Below are 21,483 nucleotides of genomic sequence, written 5' to 3' on the forward strand. Positions count from 1 at the left end.
ACTGAAGTCGATTTGGTTCTAACTAGTTTTCAATCCGACAAGTAGGCTTACTCAGATCGGGCTTTTCAGCTGCCACTGCCGTTCCGTTTTCGCTGTCATTGCGCTTGGGCCTTTAAGCAGCTTGGTTGAAGGTGGTCTATAGAATTCTAAGCAGCCTCATTTTTAAGTCGTTATTGTCGCTAGACTTGGAAACCGAAATGACCCACTCGCGACAATCGGTTTTACTCTCATTCTGTACGTTAAACATAACGTCGCATCTAGTGTGAACTATAGCGCATCATTTAACGAATACAGCGCAATAGATGCGACGTAATGTTTAACGTACAGAACGAGAGTAAAATCGATTGTCGCGAGTGGGTCATTTCGGTTTCCAAGTCTAGCGACAATATAAGAACTTGAAAGTTCTGGTACCACATTTGAAGAGCATTCTAAGCAGCCTCTGGCGGAACTTGAACGGAACTTTTAGAAAATAAATTAAAAAAGGTTTTTGCCCTCTCTACACCAATTATAGATTTAGTTCGCATTTTTATGAAAATTATTTCTAAAGGCAGGTATTAATGTGTATTGATTTATCAGCATTAGTAGTAGAATTTGAGCTGTTTGAAGAATTAAACCCAGTCCTTCTGCGTGATAGCCCCAGCACGAACCTCTACGTCATCTGAGATATATTATAGTGAGCTGTTGTCCCGCCTACTGTTGGAGTTTTCAGTGCCAGCTGACTGACTTGAATACGAAACACAACACCTTGATGAATTTTAAATTGGTGTTTGCCCGCATGGTATTCCAACACACTTGTGGCGCAGTGGTTAGCAATCGTAGATCGCATGCCGAATACACAGGTTCGAATCCAGGAAATCACTCTTTAATTTTTTTTTCTTTGATAGAATGTTGATACACTGCATAAAAATAAGAATTATGATTTATTCGGGCCACTGATCATTTCATATTTAGGTACATCAAATTTTGTTACTAATAAAGACTTTTGCTGATTGCTTCAGGTGGCTTGAAAGTTCTGTCGGAACTTTATTTGAACTTTATGGATCTTGGAAGTGATTTTAATCGTTGAATGCGGAACTTTTCGTTACTTGGGATATGTAATGTATTTTCCTCGGATTTTCACTAACACCCTCGCATATCGCACCAATACAACCGGACGTGAAAATCTCTACACACACTAAAATGTAGACCTAGGGGCATCCCACTCTAAACTATAGCCACAGACAAACAGACGTAACACTTCATTGTGTTTCTTCGTTCACGCATTTAACGGTTAATTTGAATATTATCAGTTCCGCGAACTACTCGCCGAAGCGCTGGCATCGCATCACTTTGACGTTTCTATACATTCTATAGAACTTTTATGCAATATTGTTTGCGAGTAAGAGAGCAAGCTTGTTTTCCGCGAGAAGCCCGCGAGGTGTCGTTACTGAGGTCCTATGTTTTGAGATACTATGTTTTCAAGCCAAACTTTTTCAAAGAGTTACGTCTGTTTGTCTGTGCTATAGCTGTCAATTAATCAATTAAGTATTTCGAAGTATCTGATAAGTATTCTTAAGTATTTTTAAGTATTTTAAGATTTGGATTTTTTAATCGTAGTGACCGGTTACTAATGTAGTTATTTGTTGTTTTATATTCCGTCAATGTATTACTTTTAATCACGTTTTAAATCATATTAATGCTAGTATGTTTTAAATTAAATGAAGTAGTGAAATTCAATGATTATAAGTAAGTATTTTAATTCTAGTTATGAAATAGTTCATCAAAAACATTTTACTTTCAGCGAACCAGTTGGAGCAGGGATAGCGAATTATTTATGATTTCGAACTGGCTGATTAGTACGATATCAAACTTTTGAATTATATTGCTTAGCTGGAGGTTAATGGTGCCGTTGTCGTCCGAACTCGTAACTAGATTTCAAACTGAACTGCCAAAATAAAAGCGTATGTTGAATGTCAATTCGGCTAAGAACTATCGCAAGCTGCATGATTATGAAATTCTTGACATTAAGCAGGCCAAGGATGCTAGGACTACGCTGGTTATTTGCCAGAGGACAATGAAGCATAACTACCAGCAATTCGTTGTGCTGGTGAGCTCGAAGTTGAACTAATTGCAATTGCCACTGGTGGTCGTATCGAACCGCGTTTTGATAAATTTACATAGGTAAAGATGAGTTATGATGGACTGGTGAGGGAGTTGAGCGAGTATCCTGATAGCAACCGAAGACTTTATGTGAAATCAAAATGAATTTCTCACTTTTACCAGTAATTTAGGATAAGAAAAATATTAATCTGTTCTGAAATTATAATTTATAACAAACCATTGATATACCAAATAAAACGATTTAGTTCCAAAACGTTACTTATTTGTACCAATTTCATGTAAAATAATCCTAAGTTAAAATGTATGAATTTATTTCAAACCATTCCCCAAACAGTCCAAATTAAAGTTTTAACACATAGCCGTTTCTGATGAATGATAGAATCAATTAGAGAACGGTTCCGAGATTAACACGAAGCGAATAAGTTGGTTTGATAATTTCCAGCTTTAATACGGCTTAGATCTTATTTTGGGCCTAGTAAGCACAACCCGCCCTTTACCTTTATTTTTAGAATGAATTTTTTCACAAAATGGAATGTTCTCACTGCAGATGCCTTCCAAATTTATTAAGCTTTCCGTACGTATCGTAAGATTTGATAAAGAGTAACACATTATTGAGATATTGTAAAAAATCTAACACTGCTTCTTGACCCCAAACTAGGCCTTCGGATTCTTAACTAGGCCTAACGCATTGAATTCACTCTTTTGTTTTTTGAGAATAATGGGTTCAAACATTCATATCACACTTTCTTATTGACTTCGTTCGGTAGTATCGAACCAAACGCATAATTGACGCCGTAATCATGGTTTGATTTAATGTTTTCTGCTAAATAGGCCCAAAATGGGCGATTAGGCCGAAGTAGCTCTCTGCCCTAATAAGCCTTAAGCAGGAGAGCATCAAAGGTTCCAAATCCGAGGAAATGTGATTCTCTTCTCATTCGACGGCAATCTAGGAGATGTGGCTTTGCGAATGGTGCAGAAAGCTTTCAAAACTTCTTATTCAGCTTCAATCAGCGTAAACGCCTGAAGTTATCGTCCAACGGTCAAGAACCTAATGGACGAAAAATCCATCTTTATGGAGACATTTTGGGATAGAAACATTTGCTCAGTTTCTTCCATAGTAACTTTCTAAAAAGTTCCTTATTCTTCCTTTGAATGACAGGTGAATCGTTTTGGCAATGTTATTTTTCTTTGATTCAAAATGGTCTCCTCCTCGATTCCTACAAAAAAGGAATAAATTAAAAAATAATAGTTGATTTTTCTAAATACGCACACACAAATTCTCGGATGACACCGGGTAAACAATCGAAAGAAATCTGTCTAGCAACGGAGGTAAAAAACTAGCGCTAAATATTTCTTAAGTATTTTTAAGTATTTGCAGGTATCTTAAATATCAGTAAGAACTTTCTGAGTATAATGCGAAAAATACAAAGTTTAGAGTGGGATGCCCCTAGATGTAGACTGTCATGGTATGCGTAGAATTTATTTTTAATTTGATTGTCAAATTTGTTTACATTCATTTCGTTTCGATCTTGTATGGTTGATTTTTCAATAACTACTGATGTGAAAAGTTGTTTCAAATTATTCGTAATATAATAATGCCAAATGTTCCGTGGAAGGCTATTCCAAGGGCTATTCCGTGTATGCAAAAGATGCAACCTATAAGCTGTCCGCTCGACTGGATAAAAAAAAGCAGTAACATCAACTTCAGCGCTTGCGGTGGCTCAAGAAATTGCAATTTCCCTCTAACGTCGTCTGCATTATTGGTGTGTGGTTGTCATTTTTATTCAGGAAAACCAGCTGATTTTCAAGAAACAAGAAATATTGACTGGATGCCAAGACGTAATTACCTTACCTTACCAATCAGGCTAAGGCCTTGTTGTCCTCTGCTGTCCGAAGAAGTCGTCTCCACTCTACTCGATCCATGGCCACAGTTCGCCAGCCTCGTAGTCTGCGAAGGGTCCGCAGGTCACCTTCTACTTGGTCGATCCACCTTGCCCGCTGCGCGCCTCTTCTTCTTGTTCCTGTTGGGTCGCTTTCTAGAACCATTTTCACTGGGTCGTCGTGCGGCATTCTTACGACGTGCCCAGCCCACCGTAGTCGCCCAATTTTTGCAATGTGGACGATGGATGGTTCTCCCAGCAGCTGGTGCAATTCGTGGTTCATTCGCCTCCTCCACGTTCCGTCATCCATCTGCACTCCACCGTAGATGGTACGCAACACCTTCCGTTCGAAAACACCAAGGGCGCGTTGGTCCTCCACGAGCATAGTCCAGGTCTCGTGGCCGTAAAGGACCACCGGTCTAATCAGCGTCTTGTAGACAGTCAACTTCGTGCGGCGGCGAATTTTATTCGACCGGAGCGTCCTCCGGAGTCCAAAGTAGGCACGATTCCCTGCCATAATGCGTCTTTGAATTTCTCTGCTGGTATCATTTTCGGCGGTCACCAGTGAGCCCAAATACACGAACTCATCGACCACCTCGATTTCGTCACCGTCAATCTGAACTCGGGGTGGGAGGCTAACATTGTCTTCCCTAGAACCTCTTGCTTTCATATATTTTGTCTTTGATGCGTTGATGGCAAGTCCAATCCGTCTAGCTTCAGCCTTCAGTCTGATGTACGTTTCCGCCATCATCTCAAAGTTCCGTGCCATAATGTCAATGTCATCGGCGAAACCAAGGAGCTGGATGGACTTCCTGAATATCGTGCCACTCGTGTCTATCCCAGCTCTTCTGATCACACCTTCTAACGCGATGTTGAACAGCAGACACGAAAGTCCATCACCCTGCCGTAACCCCCTTCGAGATTCAAAGGGACTCGAGAGTGTCCCCGATACTCGAACAACGCACGTCACTCGATCCATCGTCGCCTTGACCAATCGCGTCAGTTTATCCGGAAATCCGTACTCGTGCATAATCTGCCATAGCTGATCTCGATCGATTGTGTCGTATGCGGATTTGAAATCGATGAACAAATGATGTGTGGGCACGTTGTATTCGCGGCAAAGACGTAATTAAGAGACGTTATTATTGTCTACTTACCAGTTTTATGGTGAATCTCGATGGTTGTTTATTTGTATTTAAAGTGACAGTTCTAACAGTTAACAAAAAAATTCTTAAAGCTTACAAAAAACTTCTTCTCACTAACAAAAACAATTCGTACCAATACGAACATGATTGGTAAGGACTATTGTCTGTTTCTTTGGAAACAAAACGTGCCAAAACCTCGGTTTTGTTGAGCATCTAGACTTGAGATTTAGATGTGTCGCCCCCCTCGGCCAAAACCGTCGCAGAAATCGTCGCTGTATATTTATAGGAATTCCTATGGCAACGATTTCTGCGATGGTTTCGGCGTGGTTTGTTTCCAAAGAAGCAGACAATATTTTTTTACTCTATGCCGAGCTCTACACACTTAGGTTTCTTTATTTTCGCCAGCTCGGCAATTCTTTGCCGAAATTTGCACAGCCGAGTGCTCGGCATTATATTTTACTGATATCTCAACAAACATGACGTTTGTTTGCTGAGATACAGCAAAAAAAAAATCGGAGACTCAGCAACCAAACGACACTTTTGCTGAGATCTCGGCAAAAAAATATGTTTTCCGGGGCACGGCTGTGCAAATCGCGGCAAAAAATTTCGCAGATCCATGACGATCCAAGAGAAAGCAGAGAGAGTCAATGACGACAATCGATCAATTCGACAGTGAGCATGCATAAGGGCCTATACGCGATGATCGATTCTCTTCGTCGATTTTCTCTTTTGTTAATAACTCGCTAGATTTAACGTTTCTCGGTGCGTTTTCTGTTGCTTTTGATAGCCAATACAACCTGTTACTAGTCTGCATTGAACAAATTCTAGAAAATTGTTTCGCTTAGCTGTAGCAATGCAAAGAGAAAATCGATGAAGAGAATCGATCATCGCGTATTCGCCCTTATGCATGCTCTCTGTCGAATTGGTCTATTTGGAAAGTTGTGCGAGAATAGGCAATAATATTATAATATTCATGAAGATCAGTCACAGGGATTTGACGGTCTCCATGAGCTGAGAGAGCGGTGAGAGCCATGTAAACAAACCTCGCGCGGCAGAGTGGCGGAAAATAAACAGGTAAATAAAAGTAATTAAAATTTAATAAATAAATACAGCGATCGAGCAGTGCGCGTGTGAGAAAAGGTTGAAGACCACGACTGTTTATTATTCTGAAAATACCTACTTGTATATTCTTCTAGCTCCTCATTCGCCGGTGGCTGTTTCGTTTCGACTGTGCAGTGCAGCATCATCAGCAGCTCTGGCTGAGCTGGATGGAATGACTTCACTTCTAAATAAGCCGGCAATCACTCATCATCGAACGAACGAAGAGCTGAACGGGAGCGTAGTTTTTTTTCTGCATTGTGTAACATCTCGCTCGTGTTGGGAGCCCACGCGCCGTTCCAGTTCCGACCCCGAAGTGGAGGCGTCAAATGGAAAATGATTGCCATCTTCAAGTTGCTGCTTGTTTCGATTGTTCTCGGTGATAGGGAAAGAAGCGCGGTAGCCGGTCGAAACGATTACGAGTTTATTAACCTGCCGAAATCGCATCTCCCGTTATACTTTCGTCGGTTCCCTCAGCTAGAACGAAGGTGTTTGGATGATGAAGCTTGCGAGTACCGGAAGGTGCTGGCCAGCGATGCGTACAAGGCGAAGAAGAACATGTGCTGGGGCTACGAGGATGTATGCGAAGAGAAAAATCGGTTCTCGAAGCCACAGTGTCCGGGAGATTTCCGGGGATACGTGAAGACGAAGGAAGCCCAGCTTGAGACGTTCTATGCGCAGGCGGATTTTGGGTTTATACGCGATCAGATCCGGGAGACAAGGATTATGTGCGAGCCTAGATTTCCGCACGATTCGGCTCTTGAGTGTTCAAAGTATTTGCGGTTTTGTCGGGGGCGAAACATTATGGTTAATTTCACGGATTTGATCCACAGACCGTAAGAGTGAGATGTGGTAAGGTATTCTGTTCTAGAAGTAATGGGTATTGTTGTTATTGTAGGGAGCCTCTGCGGTATAAAATGGACGTACTAAGCCATGGTCAGATTGGAGGTCACTGCAAGCTGCACCGGAAGCGATTGGAAGATGAACTGGAACACATAAGCCCCCTGCAGTCCTGGGGCCCGGAGCTAAGGTTCTTCGACACAGTCGATCAACCGCTGTCCCAAGGTGGAAAGTGTGACGTTACCATCGAACGACCGGCGTTCCTGATGAAGATTGATGCCACCATCAACATGTACCATCATTTCTGCGATTTCATCAACCTGTACGGTTCGCTACATGCCAATCTGTCCGATCCGACCGGATTCACAACGGACGTCGAAATTCTTGTTTGGGAATCGTTCACTTACGATTCACCTTTTGCGGAGACGATGAAGGTGTTTACCAAACACCCGATTGCGGACCTGAAAACATACGCTGGCAAAGTGGTCTGCTTCAAAAATCTCGTGCTTCCTCTACTGCCCAGGATGATCTTCGGATTGTATTATAATACGCCTATTGTAAGCTTCCAACATAACTTATTAAACACGTACTAAGGATGTCCCACTTTCAGATTTCCGGTTGCGAAAACAGTGGCTTCTTCCAGGCTTTCTCCGAGCACGTGCTGCACCGGCTGAAAGTCCCGTTGAAGAGTCGAACGGATCGCAAGCTTCAAATAACATTCCTCTCGCGGCAAACCAAATTCCGGCGGGTGCTGAACGAAAACGAACTGCTGGAGGAAATCTCCGAGAATGATCACTATCGGATCAACCGGGCCAGTTTCACGTACAAAACGGACTTCCGGGAACAGCTCAAAATCACCCGAAACACCGATATCTTCATCGGAATGCACGGCGCCGGGCTGACGCATTTGCTTTTCCTTCCCAAGTGGGCCGTCTTGTTCGAGTTGTACCACTGTGAAGACCCCAACTGCTATAAGGATCTGGCCCGTCTCAAGGGAGTTCGTTACCTGTCGTGGGAGCGGGAGGATTTGGTTTACCCGGAGGACGAAGGTCATCACCCGGCCGATGGGGGAAGGCATGCCAAGTTCACCAACTATGCCTTCGATGCGAAAGAGTTTGCCCGGTTGGTGGCAACCGGGGCCGAGCACGTGTGGAACCACCAGGACTACCAGCAGCATTTGGAGCGATCGCGGAGAAAATGGAAAAAGTCGTCCACGAACGATGAGCTGTAACCGGGGAGAGGAGGTACGTATGAAGTGGGACGGCAATTGGAAGAAGCTACTTAAACACTAAGACTAAATCATTCCTATTTGACAACGAAAAGTTAACCAATGTTGCCTTGTTGATACAACGAACGAAGCGCTATATACAATTTACCTTTATCCTCTAACTGAACATACTCAAGCGTAATCTCGTTACTCGAATAATAGTATTATTTTATGAATATTGTATTAAATTGGTGCTGCATCGATAGAACCAAAAGAAAGTATCCTTTTAAGTGGGAGATCAAGATGCTTTCACTAGAATTCAATTTAATTTCAGATCCAGTCTACAATGATCTAAGACGGTTTAAGATTTTTCCCCATGACAATTAAATTTTTAGCGATCATTCTCGTGCGTCCTCAGATGCTTCTTCAGGTCATGATTCGAGTAGAATGAATAACTGCACTTGGAACAGGGATGATTCTTCTCACGGTTGTGATACTTCATGTGTTGTTTAAGCCGAGCACTGAAAGTGGGAAATGTAACCGATTAGTCCTTGATTTGCTGTTGCCTTATGCGCCTTATAATTACTTCGATGCGAATGCCTGGCTGCAAACCGAGCAGGCAAAATCCTTCGCCGAATGAACATCCTTTTTGTGGTAGTTGAGGCTTCGCTTGGAGCGATAGGACTTGTGGCAAACGTCGCACTCGTGCAGCTCTCCGTCGTGAGTGTTCCGGTAGTGGTGCAGCCGAAGTTGTTGACAGTGGAAAGCCAAGCTCTCGCAACCCCGTTCACACCAAAACGGTCGAAGACCTGTCCGTTCGTTCGTGATGGATTAATAAGGCTCTGAACCATTTGGTGGATTATTTTAACTTTTGGTTAAAATTTGACAGATGGAAAGTTATCGATTAACCCTGCTATCCGAGCATGGTTATTTCTGACAGACAAGAAGTTAAATTTTGACAACCGTGGCTCGAAAACCGGTCGATCGACAGCACAGGGATTTTCGAACATAGAAAATAACTTTCGAAATGTCACTTTTAACCACGAGTTAAATTTAACTCGGCAAATGGTTCACAGCCTAAGTTTAATGAGTAAAAATGTCAATCTGCAAATTGGATGCTGACCTTGATGCATGTTCTGATGGCCTTCCATGCGACCTTTGGGAATCATTTTCTCGCAGGTGGAACATTTCTCCAGTTGATTTCGGTAGACCTCTTTGAGATCGTAAACATACCGTTTCCGTCCGGATTTGGCTATTTCGATTCGTTGAAGGTGATGCAACTTCTTTCTTCTTCTGGTTGGCTCTTTCTGATCTCGAATTGATTCCGCTTTTGGTTCTACTGGTTGCGATTGTTCTGCGATATCGATAGTCAGAATCAGATCTTCTTCAGACGGGGGCACTTCCTCGGCTCCATCAAACGGAGACAGATCTTCTTCCACAATCGTGTAGCAGTCGCCTTGCATGGCTTCCTGTACTTCGAGGCATCGCAGCTTGAAGTCACGAAATTCGGTTAACTGTGTCCGGCAGCTTGCACAGATGGACCGACCGATGCTGTCGTCCTCGGAAACCTGCAACGGATTACAGATTGAGGGATTTCAAGACTGTGTGCGAAAGTTCTAAGATATATTCCACTCCATACCACAATCGTGAGGAAACCCGAAATCAATAGATTCAGATCATCCAGTTCGAATATGTCTTCAAGAAACTCTTCACTTAAACACAACCGACAGACTGATAGGAAATGTTGGACCAATTTAGACTCCGTTTCGATTGTTTGTGAACTCATTTTTTTGGATTAGGTATTCTATTCAAATATAGGTTGATCAGTCCCCAGTGAGAAATCTAGACTAGAAATACTCAGAGGGAGAGATAGGCGGAGAAAACAAAATACAATTCGGCAGCAGGGATTTGTTCCTAAATTATCTTGCAACCCTTGCTAGAAGCTATCATTTCAAATGACTTTTATTTTTTATTCGATTTACGTGCAAATTAATAATTGATTGCATCGCAATATTTTGCACATTTCTTGGTGCTATTAATTAACCAACAAAGATCAATTAATTAATAGAATTAGAATATTGTTTCTGATTCCAAGAACTAGTTGAAATTGGGAAGCACACGAAACATAAAGGTGATTGAATTTCTGTTCGATTGCAATAGCCTCACATTAAATCTAGTAAGAATGATAAACCATCGGGGAAATTCCAATTGGAATGCTCGTTTCGCTCAGATTTTGACAGTTCATTTGGCTCAAAACATTCTCTCCGCCCATCACTCCCTCTGAGCATTTCTAATCTAGACTAACATCTGAAAAGGGCGGAATTAAACACTTCATTCGAGCAGTTAAAATGACGTTTATACCTTGTACAGACATACAAAGTTCACTGTTGTACTACCGTTGTACTGCTTTAAGCTAGTACCACAAATTGTACGTTTTGAGGTACTAGATTAAAGAAGTACAACGGTACTAATTTGTATGTCTGTCTGTGGTATTACTACCACTTGAACTTTGAAATAAAACATTATTTTGAGATTTTTTCTTCTAGAACCACGAGAAAAGTAGCCAACATTTCAGTGCTAACATTTGAAAACGGCACAAAAGCCATTTGTAAACAAATGGTTTGTGGGCCCTTTACTCACTACTTGAAGTACACCCACGCGACACAACCATAGAGGTAACATAGGTAAACATAGAGGTTGACACAACAGCAACATCGGGTAGGGGAAATTTTCCCCTTCCTGACGATGCTGTTGGTTTGCGTGGGCGTTCTTCGGGTAGCGAGTAAAGGGCCCACAAACTATTTGTTTACAAATGGCTTTTGTGCCGTTTTCAAATGTTAGCACTGATTTGTGCGTTTCATAATAAAATAGAAATTTGTTGGTCCAGTTTTGAGAAATCGCTGGTAGAAAGTTACGCCACAACTGCTTGACAAAGTGGTCCATTCCATATCGATAAAATCGCTTCCGAATTTTGATGACCTAAAAATTAATCCTGTTTCACGACTTTCCATTTTCTGGATGATTTTATTAGCTTGACATATATGACGAGGCTCGGTAGCTCAGTGGTTACCGTTTCTGCTTACTGAGCAGAAGGTCGGGAGTTCAATCCCAGGCCCGTCCCCTTCCTTGCAATTTTTCACTTTGCCTTATTCTATACCCACTAGATTTTAATGAAAACAAATTCTTCTTTAACACCGATCGCATCACTTACCACAGTCCTGATATAAAAATAGAAATTGGATGAGTGCGCGCGCGTGTGTGTGTGTGTGTGTGTGTGTGTGTGTGTGTGTGTGTGTGTGTGTTTGTGTATTATAATCGCTCTACCAAAAACGATCCCTGCGTGTGCGTGCAACCTTTCCCCACATCCCAACATCCCAGTGATTTCTCGTGGAAGCGCAGAGGATTTCTCGGTTTCCTTCACAGCGAGTACCACGTCAACACATTCCTTCCCATTCCCTAGTTGACCTGCATTCGGACACGGCCGGCGCTGGTATTGCTAAATATTAGATCTCCAGTTCTTACACATTGAGGATGAATGTTAGTCCCAAACATCATCTGTTGGGTCTCTGTGTAATTGCAGCTGATCTGGTAATAATAGAGCAGCAACCGTGGGCGGTCAATCTGATTTTTTTTTTATTAGCTTGACATATAGTAATAGTCTTGGACTGAAGTTCCAGCGGAATGAAAGGCCGAGTTTTTTTTAATGTTTGATCTAATCTAATCTATCTAATCTCACACTAACGCAGCCAATACTTTGAAAGCATCCTGGAAAATGACGGCTTCACGAATCCGTCATTTTTCTTGTCAACGGCCAGGCCAACTGCGCAGCATGTGCCGCAGAGAGGATTTCAAGGAGTCAAGTGATGTCAGAAATGAATATCTGAAACCACTCCACAACCTGAGATCAAGGGAAAGGAAGAAAGCGTGGACCTCCCGTACCAAACGCTTCCAGTTACAATTGAATAATAGTATTTATATGTTTTCGTTGGGAGCATAATTGCTATAAAATTTAATTTATGCTCCTGGTGTCTTTGGATGAACTTTTGGCATTTGAACCAAAAGCCAGGCTATTTCTGGGTTAACATTTGAAACAAGCGGAACAACCATCCGTAAACGACAGCTCCAAACACAAACCCTTCAACTGCTTCAACCATCAAGAACACACCCACGAAATATAACACCAGCATCTGATAGAGCAAACTTTCTTTATCGAAAGGCCCCGACAGTCCGCGTGGGCACCATCTAAATTCAAAGAAACCCGCGTCAAAAGCCACTGCCCTCAAACGGTCGTTCCGCCCACTTCAAACTCAACCCAGATTTAATGCCAAGGTTATTGCGCCTTATCTCGCTCAGAAATATACAGATATATATATATATATGTCAATAAATAAAAGAGAGAAAAAAAAAAACAAAACAAAAAGAAATAAGATCACAGATAGGTCATGAAAAAGAAACGACCTGGTTAAACAAGCCATTCAAATGAAATTGCGTTCTCGAATTTCACTTGGAATGTAATGAACAACAGAAATACGCGATAATTCATATTATCAGCGGTTGATGTTTAATTTTAAATATACCAACGGTACTGCCCACGACTACGACGGCAATTACGACAGCGACTACGATGGCGCCTACGACAACGACAACAGAGAATTTGTAACTTACCATTTGTCTAGGATAAACACCTTTGCCCGGCACCTCCACTGGTTCTTCATGTCCGCTATCAGTCACTGTTTTCAAAATACCTAATAGCAATTACCTTTGTTGTGATACTTCCTGTATTGCCATGGTGATCTGGGAGGAGGTTCGCATCTAGTGCATCGAGACATCCTTCAGCTTACTCACAATGTCCGTCACTCGATGCAAATCGCAGGCACACTTAAGTGGACCCTACACGATTGCTTTTATTGACAATAATCGTATTGTCAATACATTCTATATTGACGTCAATACATCGAGATTGACAATATTTCTGAATTCACATCATCAATATTATTGTCAATAATTCCCCTTCGCGTCAATATATTGATGCGTGTGGGGTTTGCTTTACGCTAGTTACAAAAAAAAACACTCCCGTGCAAAGAAACGGATCCAATTGAGAAATCCAACTTAAACTCATGCGCGCCTGGTGGCAGGAATAAGCACTTACCGACGGTGATAAGTCTGTGACAGCCCTTGAAAATTTCATTGATTGTTTGCAAAATTATTTAATTTCAATCCATTCAAAGTGTTTTTATGTTACTTCATACGCGAAGTTAACGATTTTCAGAGTTGGTTGGAAATGCTAACATGAAGCTTTAGTGTGATGATTTATTAGCTAGAGAATGATCTTTAGAAGAGGGTAGGTGGATAGTTCCGTTAGAGTACGGCAGTATGAAAATTGAATAGAAGTTGAAAATGAGCGAAGGGCCATTAATGCGACAGTTTTCAAGATAGACGCACATTTTTGCCTAACCCGTACGATCTACGCGGGGACTTGAAGTATGTCTCCAAGTCCACAGGCAAAAATGTGCGTCCCTCTTGTTGCTCATAAACTGACTGCGGCTGTGGAATAGTTCTAGCGACGTTTTCATCACTACCTAAAGCCCCACGTCGCGAGAGCATTTCCAGTCGATGGTGTATTATAATGCAGTTCTTCTTTACCCAACTATTGTGTTGCTCCTCTCGTCATGACCAACTCTGAAAATCGTTAACTTCGCGTATGAAGTAACATAAAAAACACTTTGAATGTAACAACTCAAGGCGGGAGTAGCCGTCAACAATGCTGATGATGGTACAGCACGCAACAACCACCCTACTGCTTTCTCTCTGAGATGATCACGTTGGTCATGACGAGAGGAGCAACACAATAGTTGGGTAAAGAAGAACTGCATTATAACACACCATCGACTGGAAATGCTCTCGCAACGTGGGGCTTTAGGTAGTGATGAAAACGTCGCTAGAACTATTCCACAGCCGCAGTCAGTTTATGAGCAAAAAGAGGGACGCACATTTTTGCCTGTGGACTTGGAGACATACTTCAAGCACAAACGAAGTGACAGACGGAGCGGCTCGAAATTTGGTTTGACGCACTTACATTTGAAATTTTCGAGTGTACCTCACGGCAACACTATCTACTCATATGTACTAGCTTAAAGTAGTTGATGCTATTGGGGCACCGCCTGTTATCTCTTTTTCTCTAACGAAAATTGAAAGGGAGAGCCTGTTGTCAAACTGCATGTCACTATGTTGTGTTCATTGTTATCTGCACTTCTTTTGTATAATGAAAGACCTTAGGCCAAAATGATTAGGAGTAAACACATCGGGTTAACATTTGCTTACAAGTAAACAATGTTGAGCTGTCAATGACTCGCGCTTTTTGGCGGCAATTGTTGCTAAAGATTTCATCAGTCGGTGCTCCTAACCAAAGCCATGGTCATTCGCGACCGAGAAGATATCGTTGTTGGACGCCAAACAGGACCCGACCGTAAAAAAATCCAATAAAAATATAATGATTTTGAATGGAGATTTTTGTTGATTATCATAAAATCAAAACGAAAATCATGGTATATGAGAAATTTACAGTAAAAAAGGGGGGTTGTTAAGCATCTTAACAATAAAAAAACTGATTTTTCTCGAACAAATTTGATCTCATCAAATTAATTTTCATTGAGAATTGTATCTTTTAAAACGAAATTTATTTTTTCACCCGTCCAATAATTTAACAATAAATTTATAATGTGCCCGAAATTCAACCGTAAAAATCATTGTAATTTCGTTATTTTATTATAATTATTTTTTTTTCGGGTGGCCATACTCAGTATGCATTTGCTCCTCCGTAGAGGAACTGAAAGCTCTCGACGAGGGCGAAGAGGAAAATTTACTCCAAAATCATGCCGAAATCCATCGAATCGATCGACGTGCTGAAGGTGAGATGGTGAGAATGAAGGAGGATCGGATGAAACCAATTTTGTTCAATTTATTATTTATTTCGGCTAAAGATGCTGTATGTCACGCGTTTGAGCATGATTGCGGTACGATGGTGCGATGCTCTATTCTGGACCGGGCTACTAGACGTGGCAAAACTAGTCATTATACCTGCTACGTGTACCTTGTTACCTGAAGACGAGGAGGGAATCTTCGGATTCATGGAGGAGGACATCAGAAATGAGGAAGCTCGTATCCGAGGACAAAAGTGTTACATCTGCAAGGAACGGTATGCAAACGTTTGGTGTTGCGCGAAGAAGTGCTTCCGTTCATTCCATACGCTTTGTGGGATGCAGAATGAGTGCCTGTCGCATTACGTGGAAACGTTCCAGTCGTGGTGCGATAAGCACGTAGCGCTGGTGGATAAGGTGAAACACTCCTAGAATCGAATCGATTCGTGCCCCGTGCTGTCAGAATGGCTGGTTCCATCGGAGCTACGTGGCACAGTTTGCCCAATCGGCGAGGTACTTTTTCAATTGCCCTTTGTGCAACAAGGACGACTTTAGTCAGCAGATCCATCAGCGTGGCATTTATATTCCGGAAAATTAAGTGAAGCGGCGGAGGTGGGTGAATCGGTATTTGAATACTGAATATTTTATTTTAATTGTTCGAGGGAGCTGGAACCGAATGTATTCAACGATCAGTTGGAACGTCCTTCGGAGTGTGACGCTGAAGAGTGTCGCTGTCGGTATGGGCGAGATTACGACGATTGCAAGCGTTGGGATCTGATCCTTTGTGCAACGTGCGGTTCGACTTGTCGCCAAGATCAGTGCATGGAGGTTCCCTCGAAGAACTATGTTTTCACCTTTTGTCGTCCGATTGCCCGAAAGACGCCGGAAGCGGTTTTGAAGCTAGCCGAGGCTTCCCGAAGAGTGGAAGCAGCAAGATGGGCTGAAGCCGGTAACGATAGCAGAGAGGGGAGTTCTAGGGGCCGATCTAGTGGCAGACGTCAGATTGAATCGGATGATTCAGATTCTGAAGAGTCAGTTGCATTGACGACCAAACGCAAATCTCAGAAAAGACGAACCGCAATAGACAGTGACGACAGCGATTCCGATCTGGTTTCTACACGAAAGAAACCAACGTCGAAATGATGGCTGTCCACGTCTTCATCTAGTTCTTCCTCGTTCGTTTCTTCGAAGCGAAGAAATCAGTCTGGAGGAACTGGTCAAGAAGATTCCACTGCCACGAGGAACTTCCGTCGAAAAATTACTTCGAGTCAAACCGGTCGTAAGGCTCGAGAAGCTCAGCTCGGAAAAGATCAAATCGTTGACTTCTTCGGAGAATGAAGACGAAGCATCCTCCGCCGGATCGTCGACCGTGTTCGATTTCAACTATCGTGTGAAGTTAAACAAAAAGCAGGGCCGAAAATCGATGGTAGAATTGTAGCCGATCAAACAGGTCATCCGCTCCGACACGAACACGCTAACGGATGCCTCGGTGGAGATCGTGCGTCCCAAGACGCCTGCCCAGAAATCTTTTGGAAAGCAGTTCAAACTGAAGCTTTTTGGGTCCCACGAAAACGTTCCACCAGCGAGTCTGATCCGGAGTACGTTACAGCGAAGAAAAGTTGATTTATTTTAATGACGAACTTGCAGAATTTTCCAGCACTAGTGCACTAAGCAGGTCTTTCCCACGGCGCAATAGATTACTGCCAACGGTGCCACCTCAAGCGAAAATGCGATTCGAGACCGGGTTGACGTTGATGCTCAAAAGTGAGAAAATGTTCCGGATTTCTCTACCCATGCGAATGTCAGCTGGTATCACACTGCTTACAGGTACTGAGGGAGAACCTTCCAAAACTTCTAGTGTTTGGACTGGTGGTATGGCACAAAGAATGCACAATGCACCACGAACCGACGGAGAACCGTATGTGCTGTGATCAATGTGATTGGTGAGGCAGAAGGAAACAAGCCAGCACTTGCATTATCACGACGTTCTTATGCATAATCTAGTGTGACGAAACGTTGGATCATGCGTAAGAACACCGTGAGAACGACAGAGTCGACTACATTCCTTCTGCCGCACCTATAGTAACGCACACGGCTCCCGCGCTGACTGTTCCTTACTTTCTCACTCTAATCAAAATTTCCTTCGATGAGTGAGAAAACAGCACCCCGTCAACACGAGCAAGGATACGAGTTGCCAGATCATTGCACACAAAACCAACTTGAATTAATTCAAAACAAAAATACTAGCGAACCTGGCGGTGAGGGGCGGAAGGTGGACTAAAATTCTATTACAGAGAACCACATTATTTTAATTCATTTCTTCGGAGAAAGTCGTCTGTAACTTCGTTTGTGCTACTACTGGATTGTACCACATGGCAACACTACTACTAGATTGTACTAGCATTTTCACCAAATGTATTAGAATGTTTTGGTTCTATCTCTTTCACTCTACTCTAAACTGAAATACATAAAAAAAATGACAAAATTATACACTCTTTGCACACTGTCAAAGAATCATTATACACAAAATCAACTTTGTTCAAATCAAAACAAAAAAACTAACCCATCTGGTGGATGATGGCACAAGCTTCCAAAAAAAAATCTATTACTGTGAACCATATTATTTGAATGGATTTCTTCGCCAGTTAGTCGTCTGTCACTTTGTTTGTGGCCGTACTCTAACGGAACTATCCACCTACCCTCTTCTAAAGATCATTCTCTAGCTAATAAATCATCACACTAAAGCTTCATGTTAGCATTTCCAACCAACTCTTAATTTCAATGTAATTTCATGAAAATTTCTTGTCAGCATGGATGAATCTTGTACAAAATGCATAAAACTATTTTGTAATGCATTGTTCTTAAATAAAAAGCTACTTCAAGACTTATAAATTACTGAAAACATGTTAAGGTTTGAAATCATCTGCCGATTAAACAGCAGACAAAGTTGGCCGACTAAATCCATCGACGAAAAACTATTAAATAGGCCGATTGCTCGGTGTAGCACCAGACGAAAAACGATTTAATCTGCTGATTAATACACCGACTGAAATTATTTTTTAAGTTGCAATAGATTTAGTCGGTGGACGAATCGGGTGATCTGGATGATGTTTGTTTATTTGGAAGATATTTTCGAAACAAAGCACGATAAAATTCAGCATTATATACCATTATTACGAGTACTACTTTTTGCTCGGATCACGTTTTGACTTCCACAGAAGCTCGCTAGAATAAATAGAAAATAATAGTTTTTTGGTTGAAATTTCAGAAATGTATTCACATTCAGGGCTGTTACAACAGGCGCGGATTTCGCGAAGTTCGCGTATTTCGCGATTTTCGCGGATTTGTCGCGGATTTGAACTTTCAGTCGCGAAAATCGCGGAAAAATTAAATGATGTCGCGAAAATCGCGAAGGGACTGAAAAAAATAACAAAAATTGTGGAATTCATCGTAACCTTTCCGTCCCCGATTAAACCAAACACCCTGCAAATAATCGAGAAATGATCTCAATTCCATAAGTCACACCGGATTTACACGGAAAAATCCCTGGGGTTTGTCCAACGTGAGGCATTTTCATGTTTTTTTTTTTTTATTTATTTTTTTTTCGTTGGCAAATCATAAACGAATCGTATACATGCGAGTAATTGCCAATGTCTGTAGTATCGAAATATGTTCAAACAGATTCAAAGTGTCTATGTGGATCGTGCTCGACCTATTGAACGTATACATGATGTTATAGGTTCTGAAATCATTCTGGAGATCAGATTATTTTCTACTAGATCACCCAAAACTAATTCAATATCTGTAGTATCGAAATATGTCCAAACAAATTTGCAGTGTCTATGTGCATCATGCCAACCTATTTCCGTGTATGTCAAATGTTCTAAGATTTACAAATCGATATTTCGATACTACAGATATTATCCCAGTCTTCACAGCAAAAAAATAATTTTGATATCACGTCAAAGTGGATGCACTACAATCATGTCGAAAATATGGTGTAATATTACTTGCTAAAAAGGACAAAATTATCATTAATACAATGCATGAACTGACATTACGCTGCTTTTACTGCATTTGTTTATTTATGTGGTCATAAAAATTACATGAAATTTTCGACATGATTGTAGTGCATCCACTTTGATGTGATATCAAAATTATTTTTTTGCTGTGTTTGTTGATCTAGTAAAACAAATCCTCTGAACTGGAGGACGATTTGAAGAAACTAGATCATCTGGTATACGTGGAAATAAATCATAAATTGTATCCATATAGACATTATGAATCTGTTTGGACATATTTCGATACCACAGACATTATTTCAGTCATGGTTGATCTAGTAGAATAAATCATCTGAACTCCAGAATGATTTAGAGATCCTAAAACATCTGGTATACATAGCAATAGTTCATGAATGATCCACATAGACACTGCGCATCTGTCTGGAAATATTTCGATACTAAAGACATTGTCCCAATCTCGGTTGATCTAGTAGATTAAATTATCTGAACTCCAGGACAATTTGAAGAACCTACAACATCTGGATTACTCGGAAATAGATCACGAAATGATCCACGTAGACACTTTGAATCTGATTGGACATTTTTCGATACTTCGATAATGTCTTGGTTGATCTAGTAGAACAAATCAACTATAACCTCAACGATTTGGAAAACCTATAATTTCCTGTATACATAGTAATAAGTCGTGCATGATACTAAAAGTCACATAGGGTAGGTGTTTCGGTAATAGTGGTGTACCTAAAGTTGCGGTATGGAGGTTGTGCCGGAATAGTGAGGAGGATCCGGATAAGACTATTTTTCATCGGTAGCTCTCCTAAAATAAAGCATATTTGCATATTTCAAACTTAAAATATGCCCAAAGGTGACGGAAAATAATTAATTTTCCTTAAGATTTTCACTCCTTTGCACCTATAGTTGCGGTTGTGTTCCTATAATAGTGGAACCCATAAGAAACCAACGCATTCCACTATTATAGGAACCAAAGTAAGCAACTATCACATCTACTGGAACAGTGTTCTTATTAATGGAGGACGATCTTTCTAAAATTTTATGCAATTTTATTACAATGTAATATTTCTCTACCAAAATAGAGGTTGAAAGCTATAGATTGACGTATACAAATTGTGTGTACATCGTATATTTATTTTTAATTGATAAATTGGCTTAGTACCTCCACTACTGGCTCACCCACACTATATACGATTCGGTTATGATTTGGCATCGAAAGGGTTCATATTAAAAATAAAAAAATATCATGAAAATGTCTCACCATTGGACAGGAATATTCGTGTAAATGCAAAACCGCGACGTGACCAACAAGTGTGACTTATGAAACTCTGGTATTTTTTCAGTTATGTGCAGGGTGTTTGGTTTGAATCGGTAAAAAATTGAGTAAACTAGAGCCAAATTAACTACAACATTTAGGACAGCAAAATACATCAGAGACGCAAAGGTTAATTTTCAAAAAATATTGGTTACTGGTCTATTAATTTTTCGGGTTGGAAAATATCTCTACTTCCTTGGGCATAGGATGGTACAGGCATAGAAAGCTCTCAATTAAAATGTGAAAGTACTTCAAAGAACACTAAGTTGGGAGCAGGCAAAAATCTAATATGCTATAAGCAATAAGCTCGAAATGCCATGTAGTAGTATACAAATGGTATTTTTAGGCAATGAAAATAGTTTTTTTTTTGTCGCGGCTTAGTATTTGAAGTCGCGGATTTCTTTTGAGAAATCGCGGATTTCGCGGATCATATTTAGAAAATCTTGTAACAGCCCTGCACATTATTTCGGACTTATCACCGCTGCGATTGCAGCGTCACGGTGGTCGATTGAAACATGGATTTGTCAATAAACGTTACTCTTGCGAAAGCACACCCGTCGTCGTCGAACGGCAAAAAAAGGAATCGGTGGGCAATTTTGTGATACGGATTTCCAAACAGGGTGGCCAGACCTACCGATTTATCGGTAGTCCTACCGATTTTCGGGGTGCCTACCGATTCACAGACGAAAGGTTCAACACTACCGATTTTTCACTTTTCCTACCGAAAATCACAGATTTTTAGATTATAAAAAGAAAAATTGATTTCGACACGTTTAAAGCAGAAGAACTGAAGGACAGTGTATTGTTCTGGATCAAAGATTCCCCCCGCTCACTAAAGTTTCAAGTATCGGGAAAGCCTTCTTAAGTCGACCTACCGATGACTACCGATAAAAGTTTTGAGAAGCTACCGATAATGAAAAAATAATCTGTTTAAATATTTGTTTACATTT

The 21,483-nt window shown here is 41.1% G+C and overlaps 3 protein-coding genes and 1 pseudogene across 3 annotated transcripts in view; 2 read left to right on the forward strand and 2 right to left on the reverse strand.

The window, feature by feature from the left end:
• LOC135705742 (uncharacterized) overlaps positions 1 to 21,483 on the reverse strand; it is a 210,526-nt gene that overhangs the window by 169,930 nt on the left and 19,113 nt on the right. The gene's annotated exons all lie outside the window — the stretch shown is intronic.
• Positions 6,357 to 8,506, forward strand: Eogt (EGF-domain O-GlcNAc transferase). Its single transcript, XM_065227748.1, has 3 exons — positions 6,357 to 7,059; positions 7,122 to 7,620; positions 7,674 to 8,506. The coding sequence occupies exons 1-3, from the start codon at positions 6,560 to 6,562 to the stop codon at positions 8,292 to 8,294; spliced, it is 1,620 nt and encodes a 539-aa protein (XP_065083820.1). The 5' UTR covers positions 6,357 to 6,559; the 3' UTR covers positions 8,295 to 8,506.
• On the reverse strand, positions 8,542 to 10,313 carry LOC135705895 (zinc finger protein 22-like). Its single transcript, XM_065227749.1, has 4 exons — positions 9,910 to 10,313; positions 9,394 to 9,838; positions 8,857 to 9,079; positions 8,542 to 8,791 (listed from the first exon to the last, which is right to left on the reverse strand). The coding sequence occupies exons 1-4, from the start codon at positions 10,054 to 10,056 to the stop codon at positions 8,662 to 8,664; spliced, it is 945 nt and encodes a 314-aa protein (XP_065083821.1). The 5' UTR covers positions 10,057 to 10,313; the 3' UTR covers positions 8,542 to 8,661.
• On the forward strand, positions 15,193 to 16,810 carry LOC135705825 (pineapple eye protein-like; annotated as a pseudogene).

Source organism: Ochlerotatus camptorhynchus, unplaced genomic scaffold, assembly GCF_037179485.1.
Source record: "Ochlerotatus camptorhynchus isolate MF236.1 unplaced genomic scaffold, CSIRO-AGI_Acam_v1.1 ptg000274l, whole genome shotgun sequence".
In the NCBI taxonomy this organism is placed as follows: Eukaryota; Metazoa; Arthropoda; class Insecta; order Diptera; family Culicidae; genus Ochlerotatus; species Ochlerotatus camptorhynchus.

Bases quoted from the DNA above. Each gene is read 5' to 3' on its own strand.
- Eogt (XM_065227748.1), top strand. From the start codon at position 6,560: ATGATTGCCATCTTCAAGTTGCTGCTTGTTTCGATTGTTCTCGGTGAT. The intron at 7,060-7,121 runs GTAAGAGTGAGA...TTGTTATTGTAG, and splicing joins ACGGATTTGATCCACAGACC to GGAGCCTCTGCGGTATAAAA. The intron at 7,621-7,673 runs GTAAGCTTCCAA...TCCCACTTTCAG, and splicing joins TGTATTATAATACGCCTATT to ATTTCCGGTTGCGAAAACAG.
- LOC135705895 (XM_065227749.1), bottom strand. From the start codon at position 10,056: ATGAGTTCACAAACAATCGAAACGGAGTCTAAATTGGTCCAACATTTC. The intron at 9,080-9,393 runs GTCAGCATCCAA...ACGAACGGACAG, and splicing joins CCATCAGAACATGCATCAAG to GTCTTCGACCGTTTTGGTGT. The intron at 8,792-8,856 runs GTAATTATAAGG...TCCCACTTTCAG, and splicing joins AGCCAGGCATTCGCATCGAA to TGCTCGGCTTAAACAACACA.